At 36.4% G+C, this 14,043-nt stretch overlaps 2 protein-coding genes across 2 annotated transcripts; both read right to left on the bottom strand.

Moving 5' to 3' along the window:
* Positions 1 to 1,819: 1,819 nt before the first annotated feature.
* LOC147568393 (secoisolariciresinol dehydrogenase-like) lies at positions 1,820 to 2,845 on the bottom strand. The gene has a single exon (XM_086654832.1). It carries the CDS (start codon positions 2,777 to 2,779, stop codon positions 1,940 to 1,942), a length of 840 nt encoding a protein of 279 aa, XP_086510958.1. The 5' UTR covers positions 2,780 to 2,845; the 3' UTR covers positions 1,820 to 1,939.
* Positions 2,846 to 12,759: 9,914 nt separating this feature from the next.
* On the bottom strand, positions 12,760 to 13,749 carry LOC147568392 (short chain aldehyde dehydrogenase 1-like). The gene has a single exon (XM_086654833.1). The coding sequence runs from the start codon at positions 13,721 to 13,723 to the stop codon at positions 12,890 to 12,892; it is 834 nt and encodes a 277-aa protein (XP_086510959.1). The 5' UTR covers positions 13,724 to 13,749; the 3' UTR covers positions 12,760 to 12,889.
* Between the last annotated feature and the right edge of the window lie 294 nt (positions 13,750 to 14,043).

The following is a 14,043-nucleotide window of genomic DNA, read 5'->3' as shown; positions in this document are numbered from 1 at the left end:
TAAGAAGGCAGCACATGAGAATGCTTCTTTATATATTCAGATAGTTGTTGGCAGAACCAAGATCAATTCCATTGCTTTCTATGTATCAAACATTGGATGTGGGAGTGGTGGTTGGCGAATACTTGCAACAAAGAAGAAGGAATTGACTCGTTGAGACTTGCTGAGTTAATTATGTCTTCCGATGATGACGACGGTTTTTTTCTATGGTGGTGGCAGTTTTCCGGTGTTGACGGCGGTTTTTCGGCGACGGTTTCCGGCGACAATGGCGGTTTTCCGGCGAAAGCGACGGGGATTTAAATTATGTCGGGTGAAAAAGGCGGTTTTCCGGCGGCATTGAAGGTTTACTGGCGATGGTTATTTTAGTTTTTTTCAGTTATTTTTGTCGGATCTTTAGGATCCTTTTGTCAGATCTTTAGGGTCTCTTTTCTCGGATCTTTAGGATCCCAATAGTGTCCGTGTCTAGTCCAATTTCTTCCCCTTAAGGAGGCATTTGCATTTACAGGTATGTAAATAGCATGACGTATCCGAAAGAGAGAAATAACAATTATCATCCTTGTATCATTGTGATTTTATCACTATTAATGGATATGTATCCCTTGGATTCAAAAAAAAAAAAAGAAGTGGGTTAAAATTTATTGATTATTTTAGGGTTTTCTCGCCTAACATTTTCTTTTTCCATTAAACATTCTGATTATTATAAAAGTTCACTGAAGAGCTAGAAAGGACTATCGTGCTCAACCAGGCGAATCTAAAAAAGTTGAAGGCTTTCAAGTTGACATAGATGGAAAATTAATTTTTAAACTTATGCTACGTCTCTGTCTTTGCATAAGGATTACTTCTCATTCAAATCCAAACAAAAATAAATTATGGTCAGTGTTCTGGGGAAATAAGAAAAGTTTTTGGGGCAATATGTTTTGGGTGGAAAACGTCACCCTTAATTATTTTTTAATTTTTTATTCTTTCTTCTTGCCCTCTCACCTCCACTAGAACTCCGGCGAGCTCCCCCATATTCTGGCGACCTCCACCATTTATGTTGGTGGTCACCGTCACTAATTCCAGTTGGCTATTTTCTTCTCTCTTCTTTCTTCTCTCTCTCTCTCCTCTTATCCTCTCCCCCTCTTTCATTCTCTCACCAAGTTCTGGCGAAGGGGATTTCCCCTTCGTCGTTAGAAACTCGTCTGGAAAATTAGACGAGATGGCTGCATCTGGATCTGGAAGAACCAGATCCAGACGAAGGGGAGAACCCCTTCGCCGGAACTTAGACAGAGAAAGATTGAGAAGAAAAGAGTAGAGAGAGGAAGAAGTGAGAGGGAAGAAAGAGACAGATAGAGGAGAAGTGAAGAGAGAGGAGAAAGAAAGACATCGTCGGCCATTTTCGACCGACGGTTTTATGCAAGCGACTTGAGGGGTGTGTTTGGTGGGTGGTTTTTGGATTTTCAGACTTTTTCTCCGGAAACTTTTCTTTTATCCCCGAAGCACCCACCTAAATTCTAAGTTACCTCTCTCTTCTAAAAAAAAATTAAACATAAATTGATTTTTTGTTTAAATTTTTATTTTTAAGAGAGGTAATGAGAATTTATTTTAATTTGGATCTAAATAAAACGAAGTTTTAAAAGACATTTACAGAAATGCCCATATATTTAAGAGAAACAAATAAACAAGAACAAACTAAAAAGTCAGGGCAGAAATTGGATCAATTGGCTGCCTCTTCAGGTCAACATCTCATTTTGGGATGGCCAAAGATCCTAGGTGTTCATGACCTATTTTGGTTGACATAGTTTCTGGCTGGCTATCATTTTTGACAAACTAACAACAGCAATTAACACAAGAAATTATTGAGTGGGAAAAGTTGAAAAGGTACACAAAATAACATAAAGATGATCACAAACCCAATTAACAAATTCAAGAGGAGAGAGAAAGAGAGAGACTAGAACTACTACTACAGCATACTAGCAGTTACAGCAGTAGCAAAAGAAGGATTAGTAGTAGTATATCCTCCATCAACAACAAGATTAAGACCACTAATATACTTAGCCTCATCACTAACCAAATATAATGCTGCCTCTGCCACATCCTGAGCCCTTAAAATCTTCCCTTTCAAAACAGCACCTTTATCACTTAGTGCCTCCTCTAGCCTACTTGCTTCAACACCTCCTGCTGCATTTCTCAGTAATGGTGTTGCTAATCCAAATGGAGATACACAATTAACCCTAATCCCATATTCCCCTAATTCAACACACAAATTCTTCGCCAACCCGACTACTGCGTGCTTCGATGTCGTATACGAACTCGGGGTTAATCCTCCTTGTACTGATGCAATACTAGCAGTGAAAAGTATGGTTCCCTTTTTAGCAGGAATCATATACCTAGCTGCATGTTTAGCACCAAAAAATGCTCCAACTAGGTTAACATCCATTACTTTTTTGAAATCTTCATATTTAGTATCTAGTAAAGACACACCAAAATCGTTTACCATTCCAGCATTGTTGTACATTATATCTAGCTTTCCGTACTTCCTTACAGTCGTGTCGACTAGGGCTTCAACGTCTGTTTCCTTAGTAACGTCACAGTGAACGTAAGAGATGATTTCGCCAGTCGGATCTATTTCTTTACATAGGGTTTCTCCTAGGTTATCTTGGATATCTGCAATGACAACTTTGGCTCCATGGCGAACGAATAATCGTGCTGTGCTCTCTCCGATCCCACTTGCTCCACCAGTTATAATTGCTACTTTACCTTCTAATCTCTTGGCAATGGGAAATTCAGAAGAAGAACTCATCTTGATCGAATGTAATGAAAAAAAAGAGAACAACCAATTGACAGATTTTAATAACTCAATGTGAGATAACACATTGTATATAGTTAGATATATATATATATATACAGTCATAAATGAGAGAGAAGAATAAAAAAGTAAGGTACACTTCTATGTTGTTAGGCGTGAATAACCCTATTTGGACATACCATATCCCGAATGAAATACGAAAAATAATTAAACAGGGTTTAGATGGCTTCATATATATGCATCTCGAATATGCGCCAGGGGGAGTAGGATCGTTTTGTTTTGAGATAAGAGCAAGTCAACTTGTTAAACAATTTATTATATGTTAGCCATGTATCCACATGGGTTAACGAATCCCAAATATTATATATATGTTATTTAAATAGAAAACCCACCGACTATTTTTTCTGCCCGAATATAAGATACGGTCAATAGAAAAAATATTAGAAAATAGTTGAAGAAACGACATAAACTCAACTCAGAAACGTTGATTATATTAGAAAATTGTAACAGAAGGTCTCTTGTTTGAGTCTATACATCTTATTTTAATTAGCAAGATAGATATAAACTACAACTTTGATATTGTGAATGATAAAAGTCCCCTCAATTGTGCTGATCTATATAATAGTAGATTAAGGCGCATTCAGCTTGTGTTTCCTTCATTTTTTTGCAAGTAGTGTGGTATAAATAAGAGAGTTGGGTTATAAACTTATGAAAGTAGTGTTTGATTGGGTCTTCCATATCCAAGATTGGGCTCTATTAAAACGCGGTCCCTTCTCCCCGTGCTAGGCTTTAGCAAATTTTTGAAACTTCAATTTCTCTTATATACTGTGAAGCTTGACTTAATTTAACTAATACAGCCCACAAAATTTTAAATTCTTCACATGAATGCAACGACATGGCATCTGAAAAATCTTATTCTATAGTGTATCAAATAGAGCTGTAAACTTTGGGTACACACCGTCTTTGGGTACATGAATACAATTTCCGACGTGGGTTAAAATTTAGTTATTATTTAGGGGTTTTTTCGCCTAACATTTTTGTAAGAAATCGCTCTTTGCTCTATTTTATTTCAATAAATGTTTCAATTACAATGATTTGCTTTTATACTTGATCAAAGAGGAAAAACAGAAATTACAAATAACAGAAAAAGTTTGTTATGAAATTTAGTTGAGTAACTAACTTTCTTCTTGTTGCAGGTTGCCTTTATAGAAAAGTCTTCAAGAGTTTTGTGGCTGCTTTTAGAGAATCAACTGAAGTCAAAATGCTTTGACTGTTGCGAGTGCTCTTAGACAAAGACTTAGGTCATATTTGTTATTCATGACCTAAGTATAAAAGGGATAGAAAAACCCTAATTCCTTCTTTCAGCTTATTCGAAAAATCCCCAATTCTTCTTTCCTGTTTTCATTGAAACCCTAGTTTTACAGCCCCCCCTCAAACCGATGATGAAGACTTGTGAATCATCAGTTTGTTCCGAAAGAAATCAAAGAGATCGAGTGGAATCCTTTTAGTGAATATGTCTGCAATCTGTTCCTTTGTTGGAAGATGATGAACGACAATGGTTCCATTCGAAACTAAATCCCTAACATAGTGGTAATCAACCTCTATATGTTTTGTTCTCGCATGGAAGATAGGATTCGAAGCAAGAAACTTCGCACTGATGTTATCACAGTATAGTACGAACGGTTTCTTCAAGGGAAAACCAAGTTCATCCATGAGGTAAGATACCCAGACCATCTCTGTTGCAGTATTTGATAATGATTTATACTCTGCTTGTGTAGAAGATTTAGCAACTGTAGCCTGTTTCTTCGAGCTCCATGAGATTAGACTCGAACCAAGAAATAAACAGTAGCCTCCTGTTGATTTTCTCGAGTCAGGGCATCCAGCCCAGTCTGAGTCTGAATATGCTTGAAGAGATGTTAAATCTCCCTTTTCCAACTTAATACCAGAACCCATTATCCCTTTAATATATCTAAGTATCTTTTTTTACAAGTACTAAGTGAGATATTGTTGGCTTGTGCATGAACTGTGCTGAGTAATTCACTCCAAATGATATGTCTGGTCGAGTTAAAGTGAGATACTGTAAGGCACCTACCAAGCTTCTAAACTATGTTGGATTGGATAGCTCATCACCCTCTGTAAGTGAAATTCTTTGACCAGTAGATACAGGCAGTTTTGATGGCTTTGAATCCAATAAATTTGCTTTCTGTAGTAGTTGTAAGGCATACTTGTTTTGAGTTAGAAGCATATTCTTCTTTATTGGATCATAAGAAACCTCAATTCCTAGAAAATAGGACAAGGAACCCAAATCTTTCATTTTGAAGGCCACACTTAAGTCCTTGATCAAGGAATCAATATGAGTAGTTGAGCTGCCTGTGAGGATGATATCATCCACATATAACAATAGAATCAAAGTCCCTGATGAGGAATGATAGACAAACATTGAGTGGTCTGTCCTACTTTTATGAAACCCATATTGATAAAGGAATGAGGCAAACTTGTTGAACCAAGCCCTAGGAGCTTGTTTCAACCCATATAGGGCTTTGTGAAGATGACAAACATGTGTCTCTTTGCCTGTTTGTGCAAACCCTGGTGGCTGAATCATGTAGACATTTTCATCAAGAATGCCATGTAAAAAGGCATTTGACACATCAAGTTGCTTTACAATTGTGAGTACAATCCTAATAGTGTTGGCTTTAACCACTGGGCTGAATGTTTCATCATAATCAATCCCTTCTTGTTGGTGAAAGCCCTTAGCCACAAGTCTGGCTTTATACCTTTCAATTGTACCATCACTCTTCTGTTTGAGCTAGAAGACCCATTTGCAGCCAAGTACATTCATATTTTTATCATATGGGACCAAAGACCATGTCTCATTATCTAGTAAAGCTTGATATTCATCATTCATAGCCTTTGTCCATTCACTATGTTTAGCAGCTTCCTTATAAGATTTTGGTTCAGTAGGTAACTCTAGAATGGACAAATAGGCAACATCTAAAGTGTGAGATGATGTGTAATGAGCCACAAAGTCTGATGGCAGTTGCTTACTCTTGATAATTCCATTTCTGCCCCTGGTTATAATCTGACTAGGCTGCTGAATAGACACTGGAACAGGAGATGTTGCTGGTGTACTAATATTATTATTAGAAATGCCCAAGTCTCTTGAACCAGACTCTCTAAAACCTGAATTAGCTGGTGTACTATTATTAGGTGTCCCTAATTCAGTAGAGATTGCTTGTCTATTTGATAGAGATGGCAGAGGTAAGCTAACATGTGAGTGCTTATTCTGATCACCACTAGACATGTGCTGTTGGATGTTGGAATAGGGAAAGTTTCCTTCATCAAAAGTAACATGTCTAGAAATATAGACCCTCTTGGATATAGGTTCATAACACTTGTACCCCTTGTGTTCATTGCTATATCCCAAAAATACACATTGAAGGCTTTTGGGGCTTAACTTGTCTTTTCTAAGTACTCCCAAATGTGGAAAACAAGCACAACCAAAGATTTTAAAGTGGGAGTAATTGGGAACAATATGAAAAAGAACTTCATATGGTGATAACCCTTGAAGTGTTTTGTGGGTATTCTGTTAATTATGTATACTGCTGTGTTGAAAGCATCAAACCATAAGAATTTAGGTAAAGAAAAATGAAAGGATAGAGTATTACCTAGTTCTGTGATATGTCTATGCTTTCTCTCTGCCTTCCCATTTTGTTGTGGTGTATAGGGACATGAACTCCTGAAAATAATACCATTCTTGTCCAAAAAACTTCTGAATTCCCCTTTAATGAGTTCTGGAGCACCATCAGATTGAAAGTAGACAATTTTTTCTTTAAGTAGATTTTCAGTTGTTGCCTTGAAGTGTGTGAAACACTTAATACTGTCTGACCTTACCTTCATAGCATAAATCCAACTAAATTTGCTGAAATCATCAAGAAATAATATATAGTATCTAGCTCCATTAGGTGTGGTGACAGGGGCTGGTCCCCAAACATCACAATGAACTAAGTGAAGTGAAGTATTGGTGGTTGTAGATGAATCCTCAAAAGGAAGACATTTGCTTTTGCCCATTTCACAAGAAGAGCAAAAGGACTTTTCTTTTGAAGTAGAAAAATGAATCTTATCTTCCTTTTGTAATTGTTGAAGTACACCATGGTGAGAGTGACCTAGTCTTGCATGCCATATGTCATAGTGTGTAGAAGTTTGAGCTAGATTAGCTGAATAAGACCTATCTTGTAGCAGACTGTTATGAACTTCTATAGGATATAAGTTCTGTTTCATAGGACCTTCTGCCAAGAGCTTTTTAGACCAAATGTCCCTAATAGTATAACCCCAAGGCAGAAATTCAACTGAGCATGAATTGTCTTTAGTAAATTTTGAGATAGACAACAAGTTTCTCTTAAGATTTGGAACACACAACACTTTATTTAGCTCAAAAGTATGATTAGAAGTAGATAACTGAGAAGAACCAGTGCTAGTGATTGGTAGGAACTTACCACTACCCACCATAACAGCCTCTGTGCCTTGATAAGATTGACTAGTTGTAAGATTTGAAGCAGTGTGTGTCATATGGCTGCTGGCTCCTGAATCAGCCAGCCAGGCCCTGTCTTTAACTGAGTTAGCTTCTGTGACTACATGACATTCATCAAAATCTGTCATGACTGAGACACAATCTGAGAATATATCATTATCCTGATCATGTACAATAGTTGTGTGACATTCTTGAAAAATATCATCATCATCATTGGACTGTTCAAATTCATATAGAATAGCATTATTACATTCAAGTAAAGCTTCATCCTCATATAAGTAAGACTGTGGTTCTGTTATAGTATCATGAGTGTTTTCTATACTAGAATCATTTGCCTCATGCTGATTTTGAGATTCTGAATGATAGCCCATATGAGGCTTATTTGGTGTATACCTAAAATAGCAAACCCCAACAGAGTGTCCCCATCTTTTACATATACCACAAGGGACAGTGGTGAAATCAAAGTCATCAGCCCTAATACCCACTTTGGTTTGAGAATTTGATGATGGTTTGACTTGAATTTGTGAACTTGTAGCATCTTTCTTTATTTGACCTTGATTTCTATAATATGTGGGTGATGGCTTATACCCTGGTTTAGCATATTGCTTCTGATTATACCTTTTCACATAGTAGGCTTCTTGGTCAGTGTCTCTTGATAACAACCATTGCTCATGTTGAACTAATCTTGATTTAAGTTGAGCAAAGGTTAAATGTTCATTATTTGCCCTAATAGCAATAGTGAAAGGATCATAATCTACACTTAAACCTTGAATTGCAAACCTTATTAACTCAGGTTCACTGATCCTATCATTGACAGACATTAAAGAATCAGAAATTTGTTTCAGTTCTCTAAGATACTCAGTTATGGAGGAATTTCCTTTCTTTATTGTCTGCAACTTTCTTCTTAATTGATCTTCTTGAGACTCAAGACCCTCATTATTAGTAAGATAGAGATAATCCCAAATCTCTTTGGCTGAGTTCAGCCCATATGTATCATAGTAAACAGATTTAGAAAGAGTACTTTTCAAGTAAGATCTCACAAAACTCTCCTTACTCCTCCACTGTTGGAAGTCTGGGTTGACTTGTTCAATCCCATTTATGATCCTAAGTTGGGGTGGTGATTCAATAGTGCCTGTGACAAACCCTAGCAAGTCATAAGTGCTGAGAAGGGTTTCTACTTGGTCTTTCCACATGAGAAAGTTAGAATCATCTAACTTCTCAGTTATGAAGTTAGTAACAGATGAAATTGGGGGCAAATTACCTTGAGATGAAGCCATTTGATGATTGCTTGGAAAGAAGTCCGAAAAAAAAGTAATTTTCTAACCTTTTGAAACTGAATTCTTCAATTTTTTGATATTTTGATGATGATGAATGTTAAATCTTCTGAATTTTAATCTTGATTTTGTTTATCTTGCGAGATGATGATTGCTATTGAGCTGTTTGAGAGAAAACCCTAGTTTTGGATCTACAAAACTAGCTTTGGATCTTTAAGAACCCTAGACTGATACCATGTAAGAAATCTCTCTTTGCTCTATTTTATTTCAATAAATGTTTCAATTACAATGATTTGCTTTTATACTTGATCAAAGAGGAAAAACAGAAATTATAAATAACAGAAAAAGTTTGTTATGAAATTTAGTTGAGTAACTAACTTTCTTCTTGTTGCAGGTTGCCTTTATAGAAAAGTCTTCAAGAGTTTTGTGGCTGCTTTTAGAGAATCAACTGAAGTCAAAATGCTTTGACTGTTGCGAGTGCTCTTAGAAAAAGACTTAGGTCATATTTGTTATTCATGACCTAAGTATAAAAGGGATAGAAAAACCCTAATTCCTTCTTTCAGCTTATTCGAAAAATCCCCAATTCTTCTTTCCTGTTTTCATTGAAACCCTAGTTTTACAATTTTCTTTTACTAATTAAACATTCTGATTATATACATTGTTCCAATAACATATAAAAGTTCCACTGAAGAGCTACAAAGGACTATCGTGTCAAGCAACGGAATCTAAAAAAGTTGAAGGTTTTCAAGCTGACATAGATGGAAGTTAATTTTTAAACTTATGTTATGCCTCTATCTTTGCACAAGGATTCCTTCTCATTCAAATCCAAACAAAAATAAAAATTGGTCAGTGTCATGGGGAAATAAGAAAAGTCTTTGGGGCAATAACTTTTGTGTGGAGACAAAACTTTTTTGTTTCCTCCAAACGTCACCCTTCAATATTTTTCAATTTTTAATTCTTTCTTCTTACACTCTCACCTCCACTAGAACTCCGGCGACCTCCACCATTAATGTCGGCGATCACCATCACCAAAGCTCTTCTCTCTCTTCTTTCTTCTCTCTCTCTCTCTCCTCTTTCCTTCTCTCCTCTTATCCTCTCTCCCTATCTCATTCTCTGTCTAACTTCTGGGGAAGGGAATTTCCCCTTCGCCGGAATTTAGACAGAGAAAGAGAAAGAAGTGAGAGAGAAGAGAGAGACAAATAGAGGAAAAGGGAAGAGAGAGACAAATAGAGGAGAAGAGAAGAGAGAGGAGAGAGAAAGACATCGCCGACCATTTTCGGTCGGCGGTTCTATGCAGGGGACTTGAGGGATGTGTTTGGTGGGTGTTTTTTGAGTTTCCATACTTTTTCCCTGGAAACTTTTCTTTCTTCCCCATAGCACCCACATAAATTCTAGGTTACCTCTCTCCTCTAAAACAAAATTAAACATAAATTAATTTTTTGTTTATATTTTTATTCTTAAGAGAGAGAGGTAATCAGAATTTATTTTAGTTTGGATTTAAATAAAAAGAAGTTTTATCTTATTTCAAAGCAAAAATTGAACCGAGAAGACTATCATCTAAAATTCTATCGACCTCCGTAATCGATATTGTCAAAAGAGAAGTTCTTGAAATGAACAAAATTGGCCCAACGACGGATGAAGAAGAAAGTAACCTGAATCCTAGACATGATCGGAAATCTAATGATGTATTTATTGATACAGATGAAGAATCTCAATAAAAACTTAAAGATGATTTTGATTTTCTTACAAATACAAAAGCTATTGAACTTGCTCAACCATTAGTTGAAGTTCAAATTCCTTTTGAGGTTCGTATTGTTAGAGATCATGATTTGAAAGAAAGAATTTGTTTAGAGGTTGAGAAATTAGGGCTAATATGATTATGGGTACTGTAAAAACTTTTGAATGGGATCTAGGTGGTGGTCCAAGTCTGAATGTTGATGAATTTGATGATACGAATAAGGAATTGGAAAGTATTTTCAAGCCAATTTCTGGGTCTCAAATTTCTGAGAACTATCACACTTTTATTTAGGAACCAGGTGACTCGTCTATTCTTCTATTATCTTTAATGGGGCTCATTCTTCACTTGTTGGTCGAACTGGTGCTCTAACCGCACCACATGGTTTTCTCCTCGCCACAAAATATACCTCCATTAAGGTTGCATCTGATGATTCTTTTGAGTTAGTCCATAAGCCGAATATCAATGACTTCCATTTTGATTTGGAGTATTCAGAACTTCAACATCAACAAAATTATTTGATAGCTTTATATGTTTGGGAACCCGGAGATAACCCAAAACTGTCAAATTCATTCAATTTTATTTCTAATGATCTAGTTGTAAATATTTTGACAAGAAAAGCAGGTAACATATATAATATCTTGTGCGACGCGAACTGACTACAAGTAAGTGATTTAGACAAACAAATAAGTTGGATTCGCGAGTATCATAATTTATTGGCTTCTTATGTTTCAAAATTTTCAAGAAATGCTTACTTCAACTACAAAGATCTTGATTTGGATGTAAATAACATGAATGGTATGTTCAATTACTTTAGTGAAAAAAGTGGGGGCATAAATATTTTAAGTTTGACTGTGAGAGATTAGTACTTATAATGAATACAATTGATTCCTTTGAGTTATATATTTAAGTTGGTTATTAAAAGAAACAAGGTCGTATGCGTATTGGAATGGAAGACGCCATTCATTGTTGTTTTTCCACGAAAGGAGGTAGTATTTGTTGAATCTTTCATCAAATTAAAAGATGACGGACGATGTCGCAATTTATTGGACGTTTATTCAGTTCTATTGATTTTGTGAAATTCTCCGCTTCAGGGGATCCAAATTATAGTGGGTGCTTTGGTCCATCGCTGTCTTCTTTGAATTTTCGGTAAATTTCGCGCAAAGTGAGAATTAAGGATCGCATTGTTGAGTCTCACTTGGGGGTAAGTTCGTTCTCGGACGGGGAGTATGATGTAGACCATCCTTAGCCGCATGGGCTTCTCGACCATGGCAAAGTCAGGTCTCACGGTCAAGTCACCTAGGTTTAAGAATTAGGTATTTCTAAGTTGAGGTATTTTATTTGTTTAGGAGTTTTCAAGATTAGGATTAGTAGCAATCAAGGAAACTAGAGTTTAGTGATAATCATATTTCTTATTTCGTGTTTATCTAGGTTCGTCTAAAACTCTATATAAGCGAGACTAGGTCATCTTTTCCTATTATTAATTGAATATTCATCAATCAAGTTTATCAAGTTTATTATTAATCAAGTATATCGTTTTGTCGTTTTTTATCAGTTTATTTAGTTAGTTTATCATACTTTTAATGGTGGATTCTATTGCATAACGCTTCCGCAACAATCTACATCATTTCTTCTCTCTTCTTTCTTCTCTCTCTCTCTCCTCTTATCATCTCTCCCTCTCTCATTCTCTCATAACGTTCTGGCGGAGGGGATTTCCCCTTCGCCGGAAACTCGTCTAGATCTGAAAGAACCAGATCCAGACGAAGGAACCCTAACCAGACGAAGGGTTCTCGCGAAGGGGAAAATCCCTTCGCCGAAACTTAGACAGAGAAAGAGAGAGAAAAAAAGAGGAGAGAGAGAGACAGAAGTGAGAGAGATGAAAGTGACAGAATAAGGAGAAGAGAGGGGTAAGAAAGACGTCGTCGACCATTTTCGGTCCGCGGTTTGATGCAGGCAACTTGAGGGGTCTGTTTGGTGGGTGTTTTTTTGGGTTTTCAGACTTTTTCTCCGGAAACTCTTCTTTCTTCATCAAAGCACCCACCTAAATTCTAGGTTACCTCTCTCTTCCAAAAAAAATCAAACATAAATTGGTCTTTTTGTAAAATTTATTTATTTAAATTTTTATTTTTAAGAGAGAGGTAATCAAAATTTATTTAAATTTAAATAAAAATAAGTTTTAGAATATTTATGCATAGAAAAACACAAAATGGGATTATCTTGGCATTTTTCGTACTTTAGAGAAATGCCTATATATTTAAGAGAAACAAATAAACAAGAGCAAAATAAAAAGTCACGGCTGAAATTGGATCAATTGGCTGCGTCTTCAGGTCAACATCTCATTTTGAGATGGCCAAAGATCCTAGGTGTTCATGACCTATTTTAGTTGACATATTTTCTATCTGGCTGGCTATCATTTTTGACAAACTAACAACAGCAATTAACACAAGAAATTATTGAGTGGCAAAAGTTGAAAAGGTACACAAAAAAACATAAAAATGATCACAAACCCAATTAACAAATTCAAGAGGAGAGAGAGAGAGAGAGAGAGAGAGAGATTAGTACTACAACTACTGCTGACTAGCAATTACAGCAGTAGCAAAAGAAGGATTAGTAGTAGTATATCCTCCATCAACAACAAGATTAAGACCACTAATATACTTAGCCTCATCACTAACCAAATATAATGCTGCCTCTGCCACATCCTGAGCCCTTAAGACCTCCCCTTTTAAAACACCAGCTTCACTAAGTGGCTTCTCTAGTGTTTTAACTCCCAAACCTCCTGCTGCCTTTGTCAGTAATGGTGTTGCCAACCCATAAGGAGAAACACAATTAACCCTAATCCCATACTGCCCTAATTCAACACACAAATTCTTCGCCAACCCGACCAGTGCGTGCTTCGATGTCGTATAGGAACTCGGGGATAACCCTCCTTGTACTGATGCAATACTAGCTGTGAAAAGTATGGTTCCCTTTTTAGCAGGAACCATAACCTTAGCTGCATATTTAGCACCAAAAAATCCTCCAACTAGGTTAACATCCATTACTCTCTTGAAATCTTCATATTTGGTATCTAGTAGCGATACACCCAAATTGTTCAATATTCCAGCATTGTTGTACATTATATCTAGCTTTCCGTACTTACCAACCGTCGTGTCAACTAGGGTTTCAACATCTGTTTCCTTAGTTACGTCACAGTGAACGTAAGAGATGATTTCGCCAGTCGGATCTATTTCTTTACATAGGGTTTCTCCAAGGTTGTCTTGGATATCTGCAATGACAACTTTGGCTCCATGACGAACGAATAATCTTGCTGTACTCTCACCGATCCCGCTTGCTCCACCAGTTATAATTGCTACTTTACCTTCTAATCTCTTGGCAATGGGAGATTCAGAAGAACTCATCTTGAATGTAACGAAACAAAATGAAGAACCAATTGACAGATTTTAATAACTTAATGTGAAATAACACATATTGTATATAACTAGATATATACATCATAAATGAGTGAGACGAATAAAAAGTAGTAGGCGTGAATAAGCCAATTCGGACATACCATATCCCGAATGAAACACGAAAATGATTTTATAGGGTTTAGATGGCTTCATATATATGCATCTGGAATATGCATGAGACGTCAGAGACGGAGTAGGATCGTTTGTTTCGGGATAAGAGCAAGTCAACTTGTTAATCGATTTATTATATGTTAATGTTAGCGATGTAT

Source organism: Eschscholzia californica, unplaced genomic scaffold (genome assembly GCF_041429995.1).
Source record: "Eschscholzia californica isolate CP2 unplaced genomic scaffold, dmEscCali1.0.p SCAF_1, whole genome shotgun sequence".
In the NCBI taxonomy this organism is placed as follows: Eukaryota; Viridiplantae; Streptophyta; class Magnoliopsida; order Ranunculales; family Papaveraceae; genus Eschscholzia; species Eschscholzia californica.
The sequence above is the reverse complement of the archived record's forward strand: the minus strand, read 5'-3'. Positions and strand labels throughout refer to the sequence as shown.

What these genes read in the sequence shown, in the direction of transcription:
- LOC147568392 (XM_086654833.1), bottom strand. Translation starts at nt 13,723, where the DNA reads ATGAGTTCTTCTGAATCTCCCATTGCCAAGAGATTAGAAGGTAAAGTA.
- LOC147568393 (XM_086654832.1), bottom strand. Translation starts at nt 2,779, where the DNA reads ATGAGTTCTTCTTCTGAATTTCCCATTGCCAAGAGATTAGAAGGTAAA.